A 23,110-nucleotide genomic window follows, 5' to 3' on the forward strand; every position below is an offset into this window, starting at 1 on the left:
AGTTCTGTACCCCACTTTTTAATTGGATTGTTTGGTGTTTTGGAGACTAGCTTCTTGAGTTCTTTGTATATTTTGAAGATCAGTCCTCTGTCAGATGTGGAGTTGGTGAATATCTTTTCCAGTCTGTGGGCTGTTGTTTTGTCTTGCTGACTATGTCCCTTGCCTTTACAGAAGCTTCTCAGTTTCAGGAGGTCCCATTTATTAATTGTTGATCTCAGTGTCTGTGCTACTGAAGAACCAAATCTTAATTGCAGTGATTATACTTCATGATTCCCATATTAAAAACTCAGCTTTATCTTAAATGAATTCAGATTTGGAGTATTTTAGGAGAATAGCTTTATTTAAGGTACATTTCTAGGGTCTGGAAGTATAGCTAATTTTTTCTAGAGCATGTGCTTAGCAAGCATAAGGTTATGCATTCAGCCTCCCTCCCCAAAGATAGTTTCTGTTTTTGCTTTGATAAAGAAGCATGCTGCTTATTTAAATATATAAATTTTCTAGGGTGGCTTTCTTTTCTATTTGTGGAATATGTTTAAGGTGTTTATATTGTTATTCACTAGGATTTAAATGAATATTGATGGACAGCTTTTATTTTAAATTCAACCTTTTCTGTTTGCTTGTTTTTCAAGATGAGGTTTCTCTGTGTATCCTTGGCTGTCCTGGAACTCACTCTGTAGACCAGGCTGGCCTCACACTCATAGAGATCCACCTGCTTCTGCTTCCTGAGTGCTGGGATTAACAGTGTGCACGGGTACCTCAATGTTCTGTTTTCTTAATATACTAAGGAACTTCTTTTTTGGGTGGTGGTGGTGGGGTAAACTGAAACTAGAGTCCGACTATGTAGCCCAGATTGGCTAGAACTCATAATCTTTCTGCCTCTGTGCCCCCAGCTTCCAAGTGCTAGAGTTAGAGGCATGTATGTACCACCATACCTTACCTAGTTGAAATGTTCACCTCAGTAATAAATAATTTAATTACATTATGGCAACTAGAGAAAGCTATTGATGAGGGTTTTTTGTTGTTGTTGTTGTTGTTGTTGGTTTGTTTTTTGTTTTCTTCTTTTCTCTAGAGCTGGAGTCATCTTGCTGTTGCCCAGCTTTCTTAGAATTCCTAGATTTAAGAAATCTCTGCACTGTCACCTTCCCACATAGTAGGGACTCAACCTTTGTGTACAATACTGCACTGGTTGGTTGAGATTTAGTGTGTTTATTGTGGCTGATTTGAGATTAAGAGAGATTATAACTTTCTACTAAAGTATTTAGGCTTTATAATTACAATGCCTTAAGAAAACGAGAGCTTTGATCATTATAAATACATTTCAATATAACTGAGACTGTAGCTCAGTGATAGAACTGAGCATGTGCAAGGCCCTAGAGTTGGCCCCCAGTACACACCAAAACTTTTAAAATATATTTCTGCATTTAAGAGCCTGGTTAAGCTTGTTTTCCTTTCCACTCTTGAAAACTTCCAAAATTTCATTATATTCATTGCCTTGTTTGTTTTTTTTCCAGGAGTCTGAAGAAAGCAGCAGGTGATTTCTTTCTTCTATAAGGAAATCTCATTCAGTAAAGCCATTTAAATTAGTGAAACAGAACAACCAGTAATTCAAAGTGGCAGTGTACAGGATACGTGGACATTGAACAATGACTCAGCTATATACTTACATCAGATTATTGGGAGCCTGTCTGTTCATCATTTGTCATGTTCAAGGTAAATTGATGCTTATTTCAGAAAGTCATTTCCATGCATATAAAGCACTTAACCTTGATCTGCTCTTAGCTCATGCTCAATTATAAACTTGTCAGCCCCACCAGCACAATTCTTTAAGTGAAGAAGCAAAGAACACGCTGGAACAAATTGTGAACTTTGTATAGATAGACACCTTTTTAAAATCTTAGGCTCTGAACCTTTTTTCTATCTATAACAGGCAAGATACATGACATGAGGTTTGTCTTGTGAGAATCAGATGAGAGTAAGTAAAAATAATCTGCAGTTTAGGACCTGAAACACAGAACAATAGGTATTTGAGACTGAGCTTTAAATTTCCCGTCTCCTTTAAAATGCAACAAAGAATAAGTACAAATAATAATTCAAAATTTGTTTTATTGTCATAAGAAGATTTTGGAAAATAAATGCACTTGTTTGTCTATGCAGAGTTTCTCCATAGAGTATAAGCAATTTATTTGTGACCTTTGTTGTATAATGTGTGTTCATAGATCAAATTGGAACTTAATAGTGATGTCTAAACTCAGGTGAACTGTATTTGCATACAAACTTCTTCCCCAGTGGTTTATTGAGGACAGTATTTTTGAGCTGAAAAGGTAACATTGCTTTATAAAAGTTTTTGAGATAGAACTCACCACTATCTTCATTTTCTTCTTTAGAATTTATTAAAATTTTGTGTGTATGTTTGTTGGTATTTGTGCACAAAGGTATGCCCATACATGTGGAGACAAGTGTTGGCATTGGGTGTCTTCCCACCCATTGTCCATCTGAGAAAGGGTCTCTGACTAAACCTGGAGCTTGTTAATTAGCTAGCCTGGCTTCCCACTGTCCTAGCCCCTGGCCTTCCATCTTCATTTTTCAAAGGCTTTGGCTTCATAAGTTGCAATTTCATACATAGTTCTGAATGATGAGGGTTATTTATCCACATGAAGAAATTTGGGTAACAGCATAAAGCTTTTTAAAATTTCTGTGTTAGTGCATGAGCATAAAATGAAATCTATAGCTTCTTTGTATTTTTTGCCTTATTGTTTCTTTGCTCAGAACACAGAGCCCCTTCAGTTCAATCCACTTTTATCTGTGAAATATAGGAATACGTAATACAATACCTTTCTGTTAAGTTTTGCTGACCACTGTCATCCCGAATTTCCATGATTGGGAAGCTAAATTAGTAGTACTATTAATATTTTCTATATCCTGAGGAAATTTCCATTTTGATTTTTAAAAAAAAATGTGCTGTTCAGGTCATTTATAGATGGTGTGGTACACACTACTTTTTTTTTTTTTTTTTTTTTAATTCTCTCATGTACTTTATTGCATTCCGACCAAAGTTTCCTCTCCCTCCTCTCCTCCTAGCTCAACTCCCCACCTCTCCTTTCCCTAAGATCCACCCGTCTTCCTTTCCCTTCATAAAAGAACAGTCCATCTCAGATATCAGCCAAACATGGCATAACAACTTACAATAAGACTAGGCACATCCCCTCATTAAGGCTGGATGAAGCAACCCAGTAGAAGCAAAGGTCCCAAAAGCATGCAGAGACACCCCCATTCCCACTGTTTAGAGTTCCACAAGAACACCAAGCAACACAACCATAGGGTATACACACAACAACTAGGTCAGACACATACAAGTGCCCTGCTTACTGGCTCAGTCTCCGTGAGCCCCTATGAGCCCTGCTTAGTTGATTCTCTGCTCTGTTTTCTTGTCGTGTTCTTGATCCCTCTGACTTCTACAATCCTTCCCTTCCTGTGTTTTGCAAGATTCCCCAAGCTCACCTAATATTGGCTGTGGGTCTCTGTATCTTCTCCCATCAGTTGCTGAATGAAGCCTCTCTAATGACAATTATACTAGACTCTGCTCTATAAGTATAGCAGAGTATCATTAGGATAATTTCATTGACTTTTTTTTTTTTTTTTTTTTTTTTTTTTTTTTTTGTCCAGTTGCATTCAGTTCTATCCTAGGTATCTGGATTATCCAGTCTCCAGGTCCTTGTCCTCCAGGCAGTGTTAGGCCTGGGCTCCCTCTCATGGCATGAATCTCAAGTTGGACTAGTCATTGGTTGACCACTCCCACAATTTCTGTGCTACCCTTACCCCAACACATCTTGTAGGCAGAACAAATTGTAGGTCAAGGCTTTTGTGGCTGGTTTGGTGTCCCAGTCGCTCCACTGAAAGTCTTGTTCAGTCTCCATTACTAGGGTCACCCTCATAGATGCCTGGGAATTTCCACTGCACTAGGTTTTTACCTCACCCTTGAAATGCCCCCCAATTGTAGACATCTCTCCCAGTACTTGCCCTCAACCCACACCTGTTCACTCCTGTTCCCATCCTCACCAACCCCAGTCCACTCTACAAAAATCTATTTCACATTCCCATGCATCCCCTTGACCTCTCCTTGTTACACAGTCTCTCTGGGTCCGTGATTGTAGCATGATTATCCTTTACATTATAGTTAATATCTATTTATAAGTGGGTCCATACAATATTTGTCTTTCTGAGTCTGGGTTAGCCTTACTCAGGATGATCTTTTGTAGTTCCACCCATTTCCCAGCAAATTTCTTAATGTCTTATTGTTTTTAACAGCTGAATAATATTCCATTGTGTAAATGTACCACATTTTCTTTATCCATTCTTCATTTGAGGGACATCTAGGTTGTTTCTAGGTTCTGGCTATAAAGCTGCTCTGAACATAATTGAGCAAGTGTCCATTGTGGTAGGATAGAGTGCCCATTTGCTATATATGCCCAGGAGCGGTATAGCTGGGTCTTAAGGTAGATGGATTCCTAATTTTCTGAGAAACCATCATGTTGATTTCCAGAGAGGCTGTGCAAACTTGCACTCCCACCAGCAGTGGAGGAGTGTTCCCCTTGATCCACATCCTTGCCAACATGAGCTGTCACTTGTGTTTTTGATCTTAGCTATTCTGACAGTTGTAAGGTAGTACCTCAGTCCTTTTGATTTGCATTTGCCTGATGGCTAAGGATGTTGAACATTTCTTTAAGTGTTTTTTGGCCATTTTAGATTCCTCTGTTGAGAATTGTCTGTTTAGATCTGTACCCCATTTTGCAGTTGGATTATTTGGTTTGTTGATGTCTGGTTTCTCGATTTAAAGTTGTTCTGTAGTACGCTTATATTGAGTGGAATCTATTCTGGCACGAATTACACTTCTAGTTGGGAGTGTAGCACACACCTTTAATCCCAGTACTCAGAGGCAGGGGGATCTCTGAGTTCAGTGCCAGCCTGGTCTATATAGTGAGTTCTAAGACAACCAGGGCTACATAGTGAGACTTTGTCTAAAAAAAATGACAAAACCAACCAACCAAAGAGTTAACACTTCTGTTCTAAAGAGCAAAACTTACTACATGTAATTTGAAAAAATTCTTTCAATTTCTTTTCTGCTATATATATGCTGTGCCACCACATCACTATGGGCAACACCTGGCTTGCTGTATTGTTGTTTAGGGGGCAAGGTTCTATACGATAGCCTAGGCTGGCCTCAAACTCATGGCAGTCCTCCTGTCTCAGCTTCCCAAGGCTGGGATTATAAACACATTTGTTCTCTATGGTTAAATTGATGCTTCCTTTTGTTACAGTATTAGGACTTTAAAACCTTCAATCCTACTGCCTTCCTAAATGAGTAAATACTGGAGAAGTTACGTGGCTTATAAAGATCATTCACCTACCTAAATTAAGAAGGCCTACAATAGACCAGACTATTTCTCTTCATTTGCAGCCTGGTAGATTTCTTCCCTTCTCATACCCTAACATTCTTTCCCCCATTTTACAGTTGATGTTTTTAGAATAAATGAGGCTTTTGTCCATTTTGTAACCATTTGGAGGATCATCAGAAGCTTTGCCATTATGTTAACAGTATTTATTTCTTAAAGGATGTTAAGGTGAGAGGCTGAGGTATAAATCTATATACAAACCTTTGAAGGATAGTCCTCAGTATTTGTTTTTATTAACAAATACTTATTCAGAGGTAAATTTCTTTCCTGAATATTAAGAATAAGAAACTTAAGGTCATTTAAATTCAAGTTATGGTCGGGCAGTGATGGTACATGACTTTAATTCCAACACTGGGGAGGCAGAAGCAGTTAGATCTTTGACTTGGAGAGCAGCCTAGTCAACAGAGTGATGTCTGGGACAGCCAGAGCTACATGGAGAAACCCTGTCTCAAAAAACAAACATTTTAGTAGTCTGTCAGTGCTACTCAATTTAAAACTGAGTTTATAATACTGAATCACTTCATTTCTACAGTAAAATTCATACTTTCCTAGTCCTTTTGGCTTTGTCATTCTTTCTTTTGGAAAGGCCTGAAAAATGCAGTGTTGTGTATGTTGTTAACTGTCATTTGAGGCCACACATTCTATAATGCAAGATCCTTATTTTATTACATAAGCCTTCAGCAGCTTTCACTTTCTGATAGCATGGTCTGGATTCTAACCAGTTACCCTGGAATGAAAAGAGATAACAGGATTTATTTCCTGTTTTCATAGTTCCTTTACTTAGGCGATTAGAGTTCTCTGCAAGGCGCTTAATAGCTCGTTTTCCACAGAAGTGTTCGAAGATTTTTTTTTTTAAATCTAGTTACAAGTTTTGAACCAAAAAACAGAGAAGGAATTGCTCTGTGCGCCCCAACCCTCACCCTGAAATCATTGGACAGTTTCTCAGCCTTTCCTGAAATCTCTCCCCATTTTGTACCTAGTAAATTGTAATGTTACACACAGTGGACGAGATCCCATTACATGGGTATCACAAATGTGGGAGAGGCCACTTCTTCAGTATTGGCAGCTATGTACTACTTAGTGCCATAGCCTTAAGGGTCAAGTTTTCAAAGGAGACTTCAGATTCCGGACTTTGAAAATTAGAGGCTTACTGCTGTCCGTCCCCAGATCAGAGCACGCTCTGGGCCTTGAAAACTAGTCCTCAGCAGCTAGTACTGCAGACTTCTAGCTTAAGATCAGATCCCTTAGCCCTTAACTCTTGGGAGCTTTTGAGACTCTTGAGATACCTGGGATCCCTAGCTTAGTTTTTCGTGCTTTCTTACCTCCTCAGTACATCTGCAGTCCTTCAGAGTCTGTGGTCTCCTGTGGCCACTGTGCAACAACCTCCTGGCTCTTCATTTTGATTTTGGTTTAAAACATAGGACTAGCTTTTTTATTTTTATTTTTTTAAGTCCTTTATGAATACCTCCATGATAAAGGAGCCTGGAGCAGTTGTGAGGAGTGAGGCTGTCTGAAGCTGGAGTGTAACTTGAGAAGTAGCAGTGGTTCCAGTGGTCCCTGAAGCTGCTGTGGAGGTTCCTCAGAGGAATCTCTGGAGTGTTCAGAACAGTTGCTCTGTCATAGTGTTTGACAGTTCCTCACTCAAGGCAAGTAGGCACTAGGGAGGGGTCTGCCAGTTGTCAATCAAATGGCCAGTTGGCTGTTTCAAATAGTTTAGCTTATTTAAAGAAAAATCAAAACACTAAAGGGTACTTACAATAGGGACCTGTCCTGGATTTAACATTTTCAAAAGTGTTTACCAGTACTTAGGTCTTAGCCAAATACCTCTCTGCTGTGCCTCATCTCCATATATTCTGCCACATCTGGCAGTTCTGTATATAATAGTTTATAAATTGGTATTTTATGAATTTTTTTTTCTTTTTGGTTTATTTGTGTAGCTTTGGAGCCTGTCCTGGAACTCACTCTGTAGAAGAGGTTGATTTCGAACGTTACCAGTGCCAGGATTAAAGATTCGTGCCACACTGCCAGCAAAATTTATTTTTAGGATGTATTAACTGCAGTTATTATGAAAAGGAAACTCAGAAGCTTTCTTTATTAAAGACTGTAATTAAACAAGTTTTCAAGAATGTTTGTTTACAAATTTCATTTTTTAATATAGGGCAGAATCTAGACAGTATGCTCCATGGTACTGGTATGAAATCAGACTTGGACCAGAAGAAGCCAGAAAATGGAGTGACTTTAGCCCCGGAGGATACTTTGCCTTTCTTAAAGTGTTACTGCTCAGGCCACTGCCCAGATGATGCTATTAATAACACATGCATGTAAGTATTTGCTTCAGTCCTTAAGAGTTAGGAGAATAAAAGCACACTCGGACAAGTGCCCCCCCCCCCTTAGTATATGGTATCTTTCCAAAGAAAGAAAGGATTCTTGCCTTGAATATAGAAATATTGTTATCTATCATTAAACAGTTGTGACACTTTTGTTATTTCTCTGTGGACTTCTGGTTCACATCTGCTTTATATATGACTTTGCATTTCCTACTTAGTCATCAAGACTAAGACACCCTCTCTCCCTTGCTGAGACAGGGTTTCTCTGTGTAACAGCTCTGGCTGTACTCTGTACACCAGGCTGGCCTCAAACTTAACAGAGATCCACCTGCCTCTGCCTCCCGAGTGCTGGGATCAAAGGGTGCCCCAACACTGCCTGGCTAACTTCCTACTTAGTTTTATGTTAACCATTCAATCCACTCACAGATGGTCATGAAACTTGAATTTTCAAACATGTATGTATTGTGTGTGTACATGATATGTATGTAGATGTACATGAAGAGATCAGAGGACAACTTACAGAAGTCTCATCTCTCTTCTACTATGTGGGTTCCAAGAATGGAGCTCAGATTGTCAGTCTAGAAAGCAAGCACTTCTACACCATCAGTCATTCTGTGGCCCATAGACCATATCTTGGGGCACATTTGAAGAATTGACTTTCTGGACCAAACAACAACAAAAAATGAAACCAAAACAAAACAAAAACAAAAACTGTGCAATTCAGTCTCATCAGTCAATTAATTATCTTTGTTTTAGAAGTGATAATAAAGGCCAAGTTTTATAGTTCCCTAACATTCTGTGTTCTTTGAATAGACTAAATACAATGTCTAGAACTTCATCTATGAAATTATATTATTTATCCTTCCTACATTAGCTTAGGGAAAAGCTCAAGGACACTGACATTAAAGTGATAAAACTTCATGAAGCTAAATATATTTTTGTAAATTTCTTTAAAATGAAGCTATTCAGACTGTCTCTCTGCTTTCCTGTCTCATTCATTACAAAGTACCTTTCAGAAGCTTAGTGATCTGTTCTTCCCAAATATACTTTCATGTGTCATTGAGGTCTGCTGAATGTTTCGCAGAAAAGCTTGTTTTCATCTCTTACCTTGTATATATAGTATGTGATCATGAGTGTGGTTAGCAGAGCAATTCCGAGCAGCATGCACATGGAACATTTATTTAGCAAAACTCCTTTTCTATTTGACATAGAGTTCTTATTGGCCCTTTAGGCCTTAGTTCAAGAATACTACCTTTGATTTAGCTTAAATCTATATTGGTTTTGGTAATCATATGAGAAGTCAATTTTTTTTTTTTTCTCCCCAAGACAGAGTTTCTCTGGGTAGCTTTGGAGCCTATCCTGGCACTCGCTCTGGAGACCAGGCTGGCCTCGAACTCACAGAGATCCGCCTGCCTCTGCCTCCCGAGTGCTGGGATTAAAGGCATGCACCACCAATACCCGGCAAGAATTCAATTTAATGTGGGAAAAAAACCCAAGTTACCAAAGGCCATTTCAATTCACATATCTTCAGTTCTTTTGTATGTCTTTTTAAATTTTTTAGATTTTTTTTAGTGGAGTGTGTGTGTATTGTGCACACATCAATTTGCCAGAATCAGTTCTTTCCACCATTTGGGTACTAGAAATCAAACTTAGGTCTTCAGGCTTGGTGACAGGGCTCTTAACCATTGAGCCATCTCTCTGGCCTTCCTTATCAGACAAAGTCTCTCTGTTTAGCTCAGGGTGACCTGTAATGCAAGATCCTCCTGCTTTAGCCTCCTGAATGCTAGTATTCTGGATGTGTGCTGCCATACTCTATTCTGTTTAATATGAAATTGTATTGTGTTTTTGTTTTTTTCTCTATTGTAGAACTAATGGGCATTGCTTTGCCATTATAGAAGAAGATGATCAGGGAGAAACCACATTAGCTTCTGGGTGTATGAAGTATGAAGGCTCTGATTTTCAATGCAAGGTAAGATCTAATTTGTGACCATGAAATAAAGAAGCGTAGAACTTCGAGAACAGAGCTGAGTCCCCTAGCAAAAGTGAATTGCTCTTCACACTACTTGGGTCACAAAAACATTTTCTGAAGAAAGCCTTGGCTTGTCAAGTAATAGGATTTTACTAACTGAAGTTCGATTGCTTTACTTTAAGAAAGTTTTTAATCATCACAGATTGTGGTTAATGCAAAAACAAAAACGGTAGTCACATTTATTTCTGGAATGCAAAGTTTACTGAAAAGACTTTAAGATAATGGATAGTAACTTTTAACCCCCCCCCCCCAAGACAGCAATGTTAAATCCTTGTTTCAGAATGAGGTGATTGGAATAAAATGTTCCCCATAGTCTTAGGCATTTGAATACCTACAGTTAAACACTGAGCTGAACTCCTAAAATCCAGTTGCAAAGAGGGAGGAATGATGAGCAAAGCAGTCAAGATCAGGCTGGAGAAACTCACAGAAACATTTGACCTGAACAAGGGGGAGCTTATGGACCCCAGACTGATAGCTGGGAAACCCCCTGAATGTGGGTGTCAGTTAGAAGGCCTGGTCAATCTATAGGGCCTCTGGCAGTGGATCAGTATTTATCCCTAGTATACGAATGGACTCTAGGAGCCCATTCCACATAGAGGGATACTCTCTCAGCCTAGGCCCTTGCTCCAAATGATATGACAGACTTTGAAGACCTCCCCCCATGGAAGGCCTCACCCTCCCTCGGGAGCAGAAAGGGCTGCAATAGTGGGTTGGTGGGGGGAAAGCAGGGGAGGAGAAGAGGGAGAGGAAACTGAGATTGACATGTAATATTTTTCAGATTTTAAAAATTATTTAAAAAATAAGATTATAAAGCCTTGCCCAGTGGTGGTGGCACACGACTTTAATCCCAGCACTCAGGATACAGAAGCATGTGTATCTCTTGAGTTTGAGGCCAGCCTGGTCTACAGAGTTCCAGGACAGCCAGGGTTGTCACATAGAGACACTGTGTCTCCAAAAAAACAAAACAAACAAACAAAAAGTATAAAACCTCATCTCTGAGTTTGAGACCAGCCTGATGTACAGAGTAAGTTCCAAGACAGCCAAAGCTACACAAAGAAACCCTGTCTTAAAAAAAACAAAAGAGTATAAAACCCCACTTACTGCTACTTTGCTTTCTGCTTGCCATTTGAGATGTGGGCCCTTAGCCTCTGCTCCTGATACCATGTCTGCTCTGCCATCATGGACTCTTAACTCGTTAGACCTACTAACCCAGATGAACTCGTTGCAACTTACAAGTTGCTTTGGTCATGGTGTTTGATTACAGAAGTAGAAGAGAACTAATACAGTGTTTCTGTGCAGCTACTTGAAAAGAGCCCCAGAGAGAATTCCTTCATTTTTCTAGATTGTACATGTGAATTTCTTAGGAGATCCTGCCAGTGGTTTTAAAAAACAGCTTTGTATAGAACAGTATATATGTCAGCTGTTTCAGAAAATTCATCCTCTTCAGAACTGGCAGGGTTCATAGAATACTTGAGTGTTAGCTTTATACTTGAAGTCACTAAGCCTAAGCCAGTGACTGAGATTCTTTCCATCTCTGTCTCTCTGGTTGTACAAACAGACCTGATCTCTCCCCAGAATCATAGCCTTTTAGTATGCAGGCAGAATTGTTTTCCTACTACTTCCTCCACACATCTTCTCACCCTTGGGGAAAAAATAGCTCATAGTGTAGCTGCCCCTTATATAATCAGTTCCATTATTCACTCTAGTGTTTCAGTGTAATGCACACTTAAGTGTGGTGTAAGTAGGAAAAACACTTCTTTCTCTTTTTCTGAATGCAGCTGCATGTGCTTTGGCAGTTGTGCTGTATTCTCAAGACATTGAACTTTTGCCAGCTAAACCCCCATGTCTTTGACTCACTGCATCTTCTTGGGGCTGGAGAGATGGTTCAGTGGTTAAGGGGAGTGGCTGAGTTCAATTCCCAGCAACCATATGTCTGTTTGTACAACCTAAAATATTCAAGTAGTATATTATTTTTAAATTTTTTACTTAGGCTGGGTTTGGTGGCACATACCATTAATCCAGCACTCAGGAGACAAGATCTTTGTGAGTTTGAGGCCAGCCTGTTCTACATTGTGAGTTGAAGGCAAGCAGGGAGGGAGGGAGGAAAGGAGGGAGGGAAGGAAGGAAGGAAGGAAGGAAGGAAGGAAGGAAGGAAGGAAGGAAGGAAGGAAGGAAGGAAGGAAGAACATACCTGAAAAATAAAATTTTACTTAAGGAGTCTAACCATCACTTTTCTTTTGCATCACTTACCTTAGTTAGGGTTATTACTGCTTCAGTGAAACATCATGGCCAAAAAGCAAGTTGGGAAGGAAAGGTTTATTTGATTTAAACTTCCATGTTGTAGTCCATCATTGAAGGAAGCCAGGGCAGGAACTCAAACAGGATAGGAACCTGGAGGCAGGAGCTGATGGAGAGGTGCTACTTACTGGCTTGCTTCTCATGGCTTGCTCAACCTGCTATCTTATAGGACCCAGATCCACCAGCCCAGGGATGGTATCACTCTCCATGGGGTGGACCTTGCCCCATCAATCACTAAGAAAATGCCCTGCAGGCTTGCCTACACCACAGGCTTCTGGAGAAATTTTCTTAATTGCGGTTCTCTCCTCTCAGATGACTTTATTTAGTTTGTGTAAGGTTGGCATAAAACTATAATAATACAATCACTATCATGATCCTCAGGACTAGTTTCTTGATCTTACTCTTGACCTCTTAGTGCTAGGTAGAGGTCAAAGCACATTTAAATGATTCCCATGTGCTTCATGTTCTTGCTACCTTTCTGCTACCAGTATGGTTCTTTCTTGTTCTTGTCATCTTGTGTGAGGAGTTAATCTTCAGAACCCTCATCCCACTCTTTGTCACTTGGCTTCAGTGTGTTATGAGTACTTACTGTTTCTGCCTAAACACAGTATTTTACTTAAGCCAGACTCTTCCATTTCATAACTGCCAAGTAAATTCTTATCTGGGATTTTAATTAATTTGCTCGTTTTTATGTGTATAGGTGTTTTGCCTGCATGTATACCTGTACACTGTGTATACACCTGGTGCCCAAGGTGGCCAGAAGAGGGTGTCAGATCACCTAGAATTACGTTACAGATGGTTATGAACCACCATGTGGGTACTAGGAGTTGAACCTGAGTTCTGGAAGAGTGCTCTTAACTGCTGAGGCGTGTCTCCAGGTCCCCCCCCCCCCACTCCTGTAGGATATTTATTCCCTGCCTTAGTCTACAAGTAGGTAAAATGGGTTGGGTGGAGAATGGGGCATGGGCAGGAGTGTAGGAAAGAAAAGCTGTGTCACCCATTATGAAATTTAGATAATGTCTTTTTTTTTTTTTTTTTTTTTTTAACCTGATGTATCCTTAACCTGTGTAAGAAAGATGAGGTGTGTGTGCTGCTGATTGTTTATTTGTGGTAAAGGCTCATCAGCTCTTGAAGGGCTATCCAAGGTTTTTGGTCTTAGGTAATTCATGTCATACTCACCAGAGGAAGAAGAAATCAATTTATTGAATATTTTCTATTCACATGTAGTTTGCAAAGTATTTTGTACATGCCTTCTTGTTGCCTCATGGTTACTCTGTAAGACAAAACTTTTTATCCACTGGTTTCCAGAGGGAACTAAAAGTTGGGTACTTAGGGTCAAAAAGTGAGTAACTGGCAATGCTAGGTAGGATTTATGCTGCTGCTGCTTCTTCTCATTAATAATAATAATAATATCTGTTGGAAAAACTTTTCTTTTCCTTAAATGAAGTCATATGATGTGCAGCTAGTTTCTCACACTCACTGTTCTAGAATCTTACAAGTTATTCCTATCTTTGTAAATGTTATATTTCATCTTCCACACTCTCCCCAATTAGAAGGCATGAACTCTCATGGTTGTCTACATGACTTTGGAACATTAGTTACTGTTGCCTGGTGTACAGTCTGCTTTTATTCTTGTAGTCGTCCTTGATAGAAAAGACAGAGACAAAAGAGGAAATGAAGATTGGTCTTCCTCTTCCATTATGTGCTATTAGTGGGCAATATTCCATGGTTTAGACATCTTTTACCCAAGATTGCCAAAGATTTTCTTCCTTTGTTTCCTTTTACTTTATCTTCTGCAAAGCTATCCTCATTTAGCCTTTCTGGGACTGACTGCATGGCTCTTCATTTATTCATCTTCAGTTATGCACTCATTCTTTCCTTCATGCTTATTTTCTCCAGATATAGGATTATTTCAAAGTTTGCAGTATAAACCTTATCATGTCTCTTTTCTCTATATGATAACTTCAAAGGAAAAATTATCTTCAAAATAAAAAATTCAGTTAAAATGTGGAATTTATTCATTTGGAAATGTCTAAATGTTATTGACTGTATTCCCAGATGGAAATTCAACCCATAGACACTTGGTTACCTTTTTAAAATAACTCCTGATTACACTGAGTCATTTCCATTCTGGCTATCCGATATTGAAGAATAGCATGATTAATTTCTGCTTACATTTTTTCTACCTTCATAATAACAAACAGGCTTTTTCTATTAATATTTTGGTTCAGAATGCATTTTACCTAGGCTGTGCTGAAATGTCAACATATAATCCCTAGTATCTGCTTCCACGATTAAAGCCTTTGTACTTATTTTCTGATGTTTTAGGGCTGGTATACTTTGTGTATGTTTGGTGGTTCATAACCACCTCCCTTAACCAGCACCCCAACCCCAATTTGACTAGAAAACCCTCCATTTTGTAGTTTGATGTTAATCTCACTTAGATCTTATTACTACTATGATTGTATTTTTTAGACAAGTTACGGTTCTAATAAAATACTATGTTTTCCAGCAGATAATTACTTTTTAAAACTAAAAGCAGCTAGCTGAACAATAATTTAAATATACCAACATTTAAGGTAAAAAAAAATCAGTAAAATTCTTTGTTCCTCTATAATTTATAATTTTGTATCTTTATCCACCTATATGATCTTAAGGAAAATTATTCCACAGTCTTTATTTTCACAAAAAGATTTAAATTTCCAGTAATATTTTTGTTGTTGTTGTTGTTGCTTTTCGAAACAGGGTTTCTCTGTGTAAAAGCCACAACTGTCCTGGAACTCCATTTGTAGACTACACTGGCCTCAAATTCAGAGATCCCCCTGCTTCCTTCTTCTGCCTCCTGAGTTCCCAGGTGCTGGGATTAAAGGTGTGAGCCACCACACCTAATATTTTTTTAACATAAGGTTTGGAGATCCTTTTCTCTTATTGATTTACAAATGATATATACCAATACTAAAGATATCCATGCTCAATTTAATATGTCAAGCCCTTTAATTTTATTGTTACTTTTCTTAAAGGATTCACCAAAAGCCCAGCTACGCCGGACAATAGAATGTTGTCGGACCAATTTGTGTAACCAGTATTTGCAGCCTACACTGCCCCCTGTGGTTATAGGTAGGTCAGCCCAGAAAAGTCCAGGCACAATTCTCTGTAACTTCTTCTATCTTTAACAATAACTAAGCTACATAGAACTCAGAGCTGTAAATTATTCTCTCCCTCTTTGTAAGATGCAGCAGAAAGATACTATACTTGCTTCATTGTTGACTTCCATTCTCAGGTCCATTTTTTGATGGCAGCATTCGATGGCTGGTTGTGCTCATTTCCATGGCTGTCTGTATAATTGCTATGATCATCTTCTCCAGCTGCTTTTGTTACAAGTAAGAAGATACTTATTTTTATATAAACTATCTTGTTAATCTATATTAGCAGTCTTTGTTTTGTTTTTAAACTAACAGGTGTAAAAAAAAAAAAACCACTGTTGTATGCAATTCATAAACACTAAGTTATATTCTCTGGTTATACCTTTTTAACTGTGCTATGACTTCCCTAGAAGGAAAGATTAACTTAACTCCAATTAAAGTTTTGGATATTACTTCATTCTTTTATGTTCAAGAATACTTGTGACTTTCTTACTTGTAGAATAATGAGCTTTGTGTCTGAATTTTTAAAGCAGATTCAGAGAACATAACCTGTCTAGTTTAAAAGTTGGGAGAGGTGAATATCTGTGAAACAGGTTAGTAATCCATAAATAAATCTGTACACAAAGAATTTTTCAGCATGATGAAGTTGTCAAATTTAAGAACTTGGAGGAAGGGGGTTGGAATGTGGCTCAATGATGGATCACTTGCCTGACACAGGAGGGCTTGGGTTCTATCCACAGCAATGCATATAAATACATTTTACAAAAAAAAAAAAAGAGGAAAAGATAAATTCAATAAATAGATTTGATAATGAGTTGCTATATAGAAAAAATGAAATTTGTATGTCTGTCCCTACACTTAAATAAATTTGAACCAGATTAAATTAGTATTATATATTCATATTCATAGTGGAAAACTTTTCTGAGACTATGTCAACTTGGAAGCAAGCAAGAAAGTAAATATAATACAAAAAAGTAGTGTCAGCTACATAAAAACAGTAGTGTGTAGCAAAAAGAACCCATAAAAGGTTGGAAGATAGAACAAATGAAAAATATTGGCAGCTAGTACTTGCTATAAGTGATTACTCTGCACACATAAAAAGAGCTTCTATGAATCAAAAAATATAATTCAGTGAAGAAATACATAAAAATAGATGCAGATTTTTAAAAGAAATATTCATGGCTTTCTGAAGGGTTTTGTTTTCTGAGAGAATCTCATGATGTAACCCTGGCTAGCTTTGAACTTGTTGTATAGACTAGGTTGGTCTAGAACTCATGGAGATCCACCTGCCTCTGCCTCTCATGTTAGAATTAAAGTTATATACCTCCATTCTCAGCTGTATTTTAAAAAAGAAAATAACAAAAATATTCTTAGCTCAGTATGGTGGTACACTCCTTTAATCCCAGCACTCAGGAGGCAGAGGCATTCGATCTGTGAGTTCCAGGCCTGCCTGATCTACAAAGCAAGTTCCAAGACAGTCAGAGCTGTTGCACAGAGAAACCCCTGTCAGGAAAACAACAGCAACAACAAAAAAAGAATACAAAATATAATATGAAAAATATAAAATTTGAGATATTTTTCATCTGTCGTATGGCCAGGTGAAATGAAACAAGATGATATGCTCTCGTGTGCATGCATGCATGTATGTCTGTGCCGCAGGTGCACATCAGTAAATGTCTTCCAGTCACTCTCCACTGTAGTTTTTGAGACAGCATCATCACCCTAGCCCCTCATGTTTTATAGACTTTTTTTCCTGTAGATAAAAATAGCAGATTGAGCAAATCAGCCTGAACTACATAGTTCCAGGCCAGGCTAGGCTACAGAATGAGATCCTGTTTCAAAACAGAAATAAGGCATTTTATCAACTATGGGATAAGACATGGTAATGAAAAATAAAAAAAGATATAGTGGACATTTAAATATTAATTATGGCTTGTCAGCCACACCTGTATTTTATAAGCCAGACAGGATTCCTTTTTTTTTTTTTTTTTTTTTTGCAGATTTTTTTTTTATTTGAATTAGAAACAAGATTGCTTTACATGTCAATCCCAGTTCCTTTCTCCCTCGTCCTCCCCTACCACCCCCTCCCCCAACTAAAACCCTACCTATCACATATCCTTTCTGCTTCCCTTGGATGGTGAGGCCTTCCATAGGGGGTTATCAGAGTATATCGTATCCTTTGGGATAGGGCCTAGACCCCGTGGGCCTGGAGGAGGGCTATCGGGTAGCATATAAGTCAGTCATCAATCTCATTATCAGGGGAGGGCATTTAAGGTAGCCTCTCCTCTGTTGCTTAGATTGTTAGCTGGTGTCATCTTTGTAGATCTCCAGACTTTCCCCTAGTGCCTGATTTCTCTGTAAACCAATAATGTCCCCCTCTTTATGGTATCTCCATTCTTGTTATCTTCTGTTCTTCCCCTGACTCAACCTTTCTGCTCTCTTATGTCCTCTGCATCCCTCCTCTTCTCCCTTCTCATTCTCCTAGCTCCCTCCCCCCTCTGCCCGTGTTCCCAATTTGCTCAGGGGATCTTGACCCTTTCCCCCTCTTAGGGTCCTCCTTGTTTACTAGCTTCTCTGGCAGTGTGGATTGTAGGCTGGTAATCCTTTACTCTATGTCTAAAATCCACATATGAGTGAGTACATACCATGTTTGTCTTTTTGTGATTGGGTTACCTCGCTCAGAATGGTTTCTTCTAGTTCCATCCATTTTCCTGCAAATTTCAAGATTCTATTTTTTTTTTTTTTCTCGCTGAGTAGTACTCTATTGTGTTAATGTATCACATTTTCTCTATCCATTCTTCAGTTGAGGGGCATCTAGGCTGCTTCCAGTTTCTGGCTATTACAAATAATGCTGCTATGAACATTGTTGAACAGATGTCATTGTTACATGAATGTACTTCTTTTGGGTATATGCCTAGGAGTGGAATTGCTGGATCTTGTGGTAGACTCATTCCCATTTTCTTGAGGAATTGCCATACTGATTTCCAAAGTGGCTGTACAAGTTGGCATTCCCACCAGCAGTGGAGAAGTGTGCCCCTTTCTCCGCATCCTCTCCAGCATAAACTGTCATTGATGTTTTTGATTTTGGCCATTCTGACAGGACTAAGATGGTATCTCAGAGTTGTTTTGATTTGCATTTCCCTGATGGCTAAGGATGTTGAACACTTTCTTATGTGTCTTTCAGCCATTTTTGATTCCTCTATTGAGAATTGTCTATTTAGTTCTGTACCCCACTTTTTAATTGGATTGTTTGGTGTTTTGGAGACTAGCTTCTTGAGTTCTTTGTATATTTTGAAGATCAGTCCTCTGTCAGATGTGGGGTTGGTGAATATCTTTTCCTAGTCTGTGGTCTGCCGTTTTGTCTTGCTGACTGTGTCCTTTGCCTTACAGAAGCTTCTCAGTTTCAGGAGGTCCCATTTATTAATTGTTGATCTCAGTGTCTGTGCTACTGGTGTAATGTTCAGGAAGCGGTCTCTCTCAAGGGTATTTCCTACTTTGTCTTCTAATAGGTTCAGTGTGGCTGGATTTATCTTGAGGTCTTTGATCCATTTTGATTTAAGTTTTGTGCATGGTGATAGGCTTGGGTCTATCTTCAGTCTTCTACATATCTGCATCCAGTTATGCCAGCACCATTTGTTGAAGATGTTCTCTTTGTTCCATCGCATAAGTTTCGATTGTTTGTCAAAAATCAGGTGTTTCGTAAGTGTGTGGGTTACTATCAGGGTTTTCAACTCTATTCCATTGGTCTACCTGTCTATTTTTGTGCCAATACCAAGCTGTTTTCATGACTATAGCTCTGTAATAGAGCTTGAAGTCTGGGATGGTGATGCCTCCAGAAGTTCCTTTATTGTACAGGGTTGTTTTGGCTACCCTGGGTCTTTTGTTTCTCCATATGAAGTTGAGAATTGTTCTTTCAAGGTCTGTGAAGAATTGTGTTGGGATTTTGATGGGGGTTGCATTGAACCTGTAGATTGCTTTTGGCAAGATTGCCATTTTTACTATGTTGATCCTACCTATCCAAGACCATGGGAGATCTTTCCATTTTTTGGTATCTTCTTTTGATTTCTCTCTTTAGAGACTCAAAATTCTTACAGTACAGGTCTTTCACTTTTTTTGTTAGTGTTACCCCAAGGTATTTTATGTTGTTTGTGGCAATTGTAAAGGGTGATGTTTCTCTGATTTCTTTCTCCACCAATGTGTCATCGGTATATAGTAGGGCTACAGATTTTTTTGAGTTAATCTTGTATCCTGCCACTTTGCTGAAGGTGTTTATCCCCTGTAGGAGTTCCTTGGTAGAGTTTTTCGGGTCACTTATGTAGACTATCATATCATCTGCAAATAGTGAGAGTTTGACTTCTTTCTTTCCGTTTTGTATTTCCTTGATCTCCTTTTGTTGTCTTATTGCTCTGCCTAGAACTTCAAGGACAATATTGAAGAGGCCAGACAGGATTCTTAGGGAAACCTGTGCAGCCTGGAAGAAAAGACCTAAAGATACTGACTATAGTTAAATGAAATGGCCTAGACAGATTAAGCATATGCCAGTGTGCCCTGTGGATGTCTCATAGTGAACACTGATCCCTAGAAACAGGAATCAAAGGATTAAGCGTTAAGATTGCCTGTGCTCCTGCCTGAAGCACAGAGAAAGGATAAGTATTCTCTGATGAGAAAATACAGGTGAGAGTCTAAGGAGATGCCATCAGCTGCATACTAGAGAATAGAAAACTATAGTTGGAATTTTTTTTGAGCCAATAACCAGTTCTGAAATAAAGACACATAGACTTATTATTAATTACGAATGCTCAGCCTTAGCTTAGACTTCCTACTAGCTCTTTTAACTTAATTTAGCCTATTTCTTCTTATGTATGTGTTGCCTCAGAACTTTGTACTTTTCTTTATTCTGTATGTCCTGCTTTCCTACTTCCTTCATGGCTGACTAGCCAGGTGGTGGTGGCACCTACCTTTAATCCCAGCACTCAGCATACAGAGGCAGGCTGATCTCTGTGAGTTCCAGGACAGGCTCCAAAGCTACACAGAGAAGCCCTGTATCCAAAAAAACAAAAACAAAATAAGACCCAACTGGACATGGTGGAGCATGCTTCGTTTCTAGCACTCAGGAGGCAGAAGTGGGTTGATCTCTTGAATTTGAGGCTGGCTGGTCTTGTTGTACCCAAGTTGTGAGGATCCCCATAGACCACCAGGGAGACAGACCCATTTGAACTGTAAAAGCAAGATTTTATTATTTCATCCAACCATGACAGGGACCTTGTCTAGCTGGCTGATACAGCAGCCACCAGCTAGGTTTTAAAGACAAGAGTTACAGGATAACGTCAGTATGTATGGGTTGGTTGACAATTAGAATTTCTCAAAGTCATTTTTTGGCATGAAATACCTGTGTACCAATTATTCTCACTTGTCAGTGCTGAGAGGGAACATTCTGTGGTTTCTGTGGCTTTTTCTTTTTACTTGCAGGTGGCCTGTTCTTCATAAATACCAATAGTTTCTAGAACTATATCCTGAAGACTACAGGGGGTCTTCTGGTCTCCCCTGTAGTTTCTTTTGTGTCCAAAGAGTTCCCAGGATCCAAATATCTAGGAGGCTAGAGGGGTCTGGAGTTTCTTTGTTTTCAGTTTTGGTCCTAGGCTCCTGGAGGCCAGGGGATCTGGAGTTTCTTTGTGTCATATGCTGAGTGAGAGGCCTACATGTCTTTTCTGTAGCCCATCATGGCTGCGAAAGCAGGAGGCTGAGTGAGGGTCTAATCCCTTTATTTCTCTCTAGTATGAATAGTAAGAGTTGAACGGGAACTTAAAGCTTTGTCACATTTATCCCAGTGTAAATTATTAGAAGTGAAACCTTTGAGTTTAGTTTATCCCTTTCAGTCTATATAGGGAGGGCCTGTCCTTAAACAAAAACATAAATGTGAGCGTTCATGCTGTTTTAGTTTTGTTCTGGGAAAAATAGCACAATAATAATGTTTGTAAGAATATGTCTGTTATTCCCACACTCAAGTGATGGAAACAGGAGAATTAGTAAGTTTAAGGTCATCCTCAAGTCTATAACGGGTTCAGCACCAGCCTGGGCTATATAAACAAATATTGGTTTTTTGTTATTGTTTTTGTTTTGTTTTGTTTTTGAGGCAGTGTTTCTCTGTGTAACAGCCCTGCCTGTCCTAGAACTCAGCTTGTAGACCAGGTGGTGTTAAAATAATTTAAGTAGAGATACCAGAGGACTTTTTTAAAAGATCCAAATGAAACTTGAGGTAATCAGATTAAAATACCTTGAATAGAAGTGTACATGGGTAAGAAAAATGGCAAATTAGACTCTAATTAAGAGCTAAATGGACGTGGAGGCAGGAGAGTAGAATCTATGAGACAGAATTTGTGTGTGCATTTGCTGCAGCATGTACGTGGAAATTACAGGGCAGCTGTAGGTGTTGGTTCCTGCCGTCTACCTTATTGGAGATAGTGTCTCTTGTTCAGTGCTGTACATAGCAGTCTGACTGGCCAGTGAGATGCCTGGGATTCTGCTGTCTCTGCCTCCATCTCCATGTCAGGACACTGGAATTACATGTAGATACTGCATCACTCAACTTTGTTTTCTGAGGATCTGAACTCCAGTTCTCACACTTGCATGGCAGTTGCTTTACACATTGTTTCCTCAGTGTGAGACATGATCCGATACACTTACAATCAAAATCCTCAGTGGATAGGAATGGATAGGAAGAAAAATGTGTAAGAAATAATGACCACAGAGTTTTTAAGTTTTAATGAAAACCAGAAACTCATTAATTTAAAAATTTTAGTAACTCCTTTTTTTTTTGGTTTTGTTTTTTGTTTTGTTTTGTTTTTTGTTTTTTTGAGACAGGGTTTCTCTGTGGCTTTGGAAGCTGTCCTGGAACTAGCTCTTGTAGACCAGGCTGGTCTCGAACTCACAGAGTTCCGCCTGCCTCTGCCTCCCAAGTGCTGGGATTAAAGGTGTGTGCCACCACTGCCTGGCCAAGTAACTCTTAACGATACCAAAAACATGAAGAAAAATATAAAGCACATCATAGTCATATTGCTTAAAATTAGTGATAAAAAGAAAAAATTAAATTTTAAAATTTTCTTATTTTTGTTTTATTTGTATGGATGTCCTACCTTCATGTATGTCTGTGTGACACATCTGTGCAGTATCCTTGGAGGCCAAAAGTGGTGCTAGCCACCAAGTGGCTGCTGGGAAGAATAACCCATGATCTTAACCATCTTTTTAGCACCAAAGAGAAAAACTCCAATGCAGCTGGAAAGGGGCAGATTATAGCATGACTGTCCTAGATCTTGCTGTGTAGACCTGGCTGGCCTTGAACTCATTGAGCTCAGCCTCCCCATATCTCTCCAGTGCTGGGATTAGGGCATACAGTTTTAGTGCAAAGATACAATTACAGTTTTAAGAATATGTATGTTTGTATATATAAGTGATAAGTAGCTTTCTATGCTGGGTATCTTTTCAGATTTTTTAAAGACATTGTTAAAATTTATAATTTAAATACTTTTTATAGCTATGGTGCCATGTTACATGCTGGGGGAAGGGAGATGTTTGGGAGTTTTGTTTACTTTGGTTTTGGGGATAGGGATAGGGTAGCCCAGGCTGGCCTTGAATCCAGGGTCCTCTTGACTGACTCTTCCTAGTGCTGCTACATCTGGACTATAGGATGGGGGGGGGGGTTGTATTTTTGAGACAAGGCCTCACTTCATAGTCCAGGCCTGGCTCTGTAGACCAAGCTGCCTTAAACTTTCATTCCTTCTGCCTCCCAAGTGCAGGGTTACAGATACAGGTCACCACATAGTGGTTTCTGTGTGCATGTGGATGTGTATGTTTGTGTGTGTTCAC

At 39.0% G+C, this 23,110-nt stretch overlaps 1 protein-coding gene across 4 annotated transcripts in view; it reads left to right on the plus strand.

The window, feature by feature from the left end:
• The window catches only part of Bmpr1a (bone morphogenetic protein receptor type 1A), a 98,311-nt gene that overhangs the window by 54,872 nt on the left and 20,329 nt on the right, over window positions 1–23,110 (plus strand). For all 4 annotated transcript variants that reach the window (XM_027389440.2, XM_027389444.2, XM_027389441.2 and 1 more), the window contains 5 exons: window positions 1,512–1,710; window positions 7,609–7,771; window positions 9,644–9,746; window positions 15,125–15,221; window positions 15,385–15,484. In XM_027389440.2, coding sequence (XP_027245241.1) covers window positions 1,644–1,710; window positions 7,609–7,771; window positions 9,644–9,746; window positions 15,125–15,221; window positions 15,385–15,484 — 530 coding nt within the window. In that variant the 5' untranslated portion in view covers window positions 1,512–1,643. The remainder of the gene's footprint in view (window positions 1–1,511; window positions 1,711–7,608; window positions 7,772–9,643; window positions 9,747–15,124; window positions 15,222–15,384; window positions 15,485–23,110) is intronic.

The sequence above is a fragment of the Cricetulus griseus genome, assembly GCF_003668045.3.
Source record: "Cricetulus griseus strain 17A/GY chromosome 1 unlocalized genomic scaffold, alternate assembly CriGri-PICRH-1.0 chr1_1, whole genome shotgun sequence".
Classification (NCBI taxonomy): domain Eukaryota; kingdom Metazoa; phylum Chordata; class Mammalia; order Rodentia; family Cricetidae; genus Cricetulus; species Cricetulus griseus.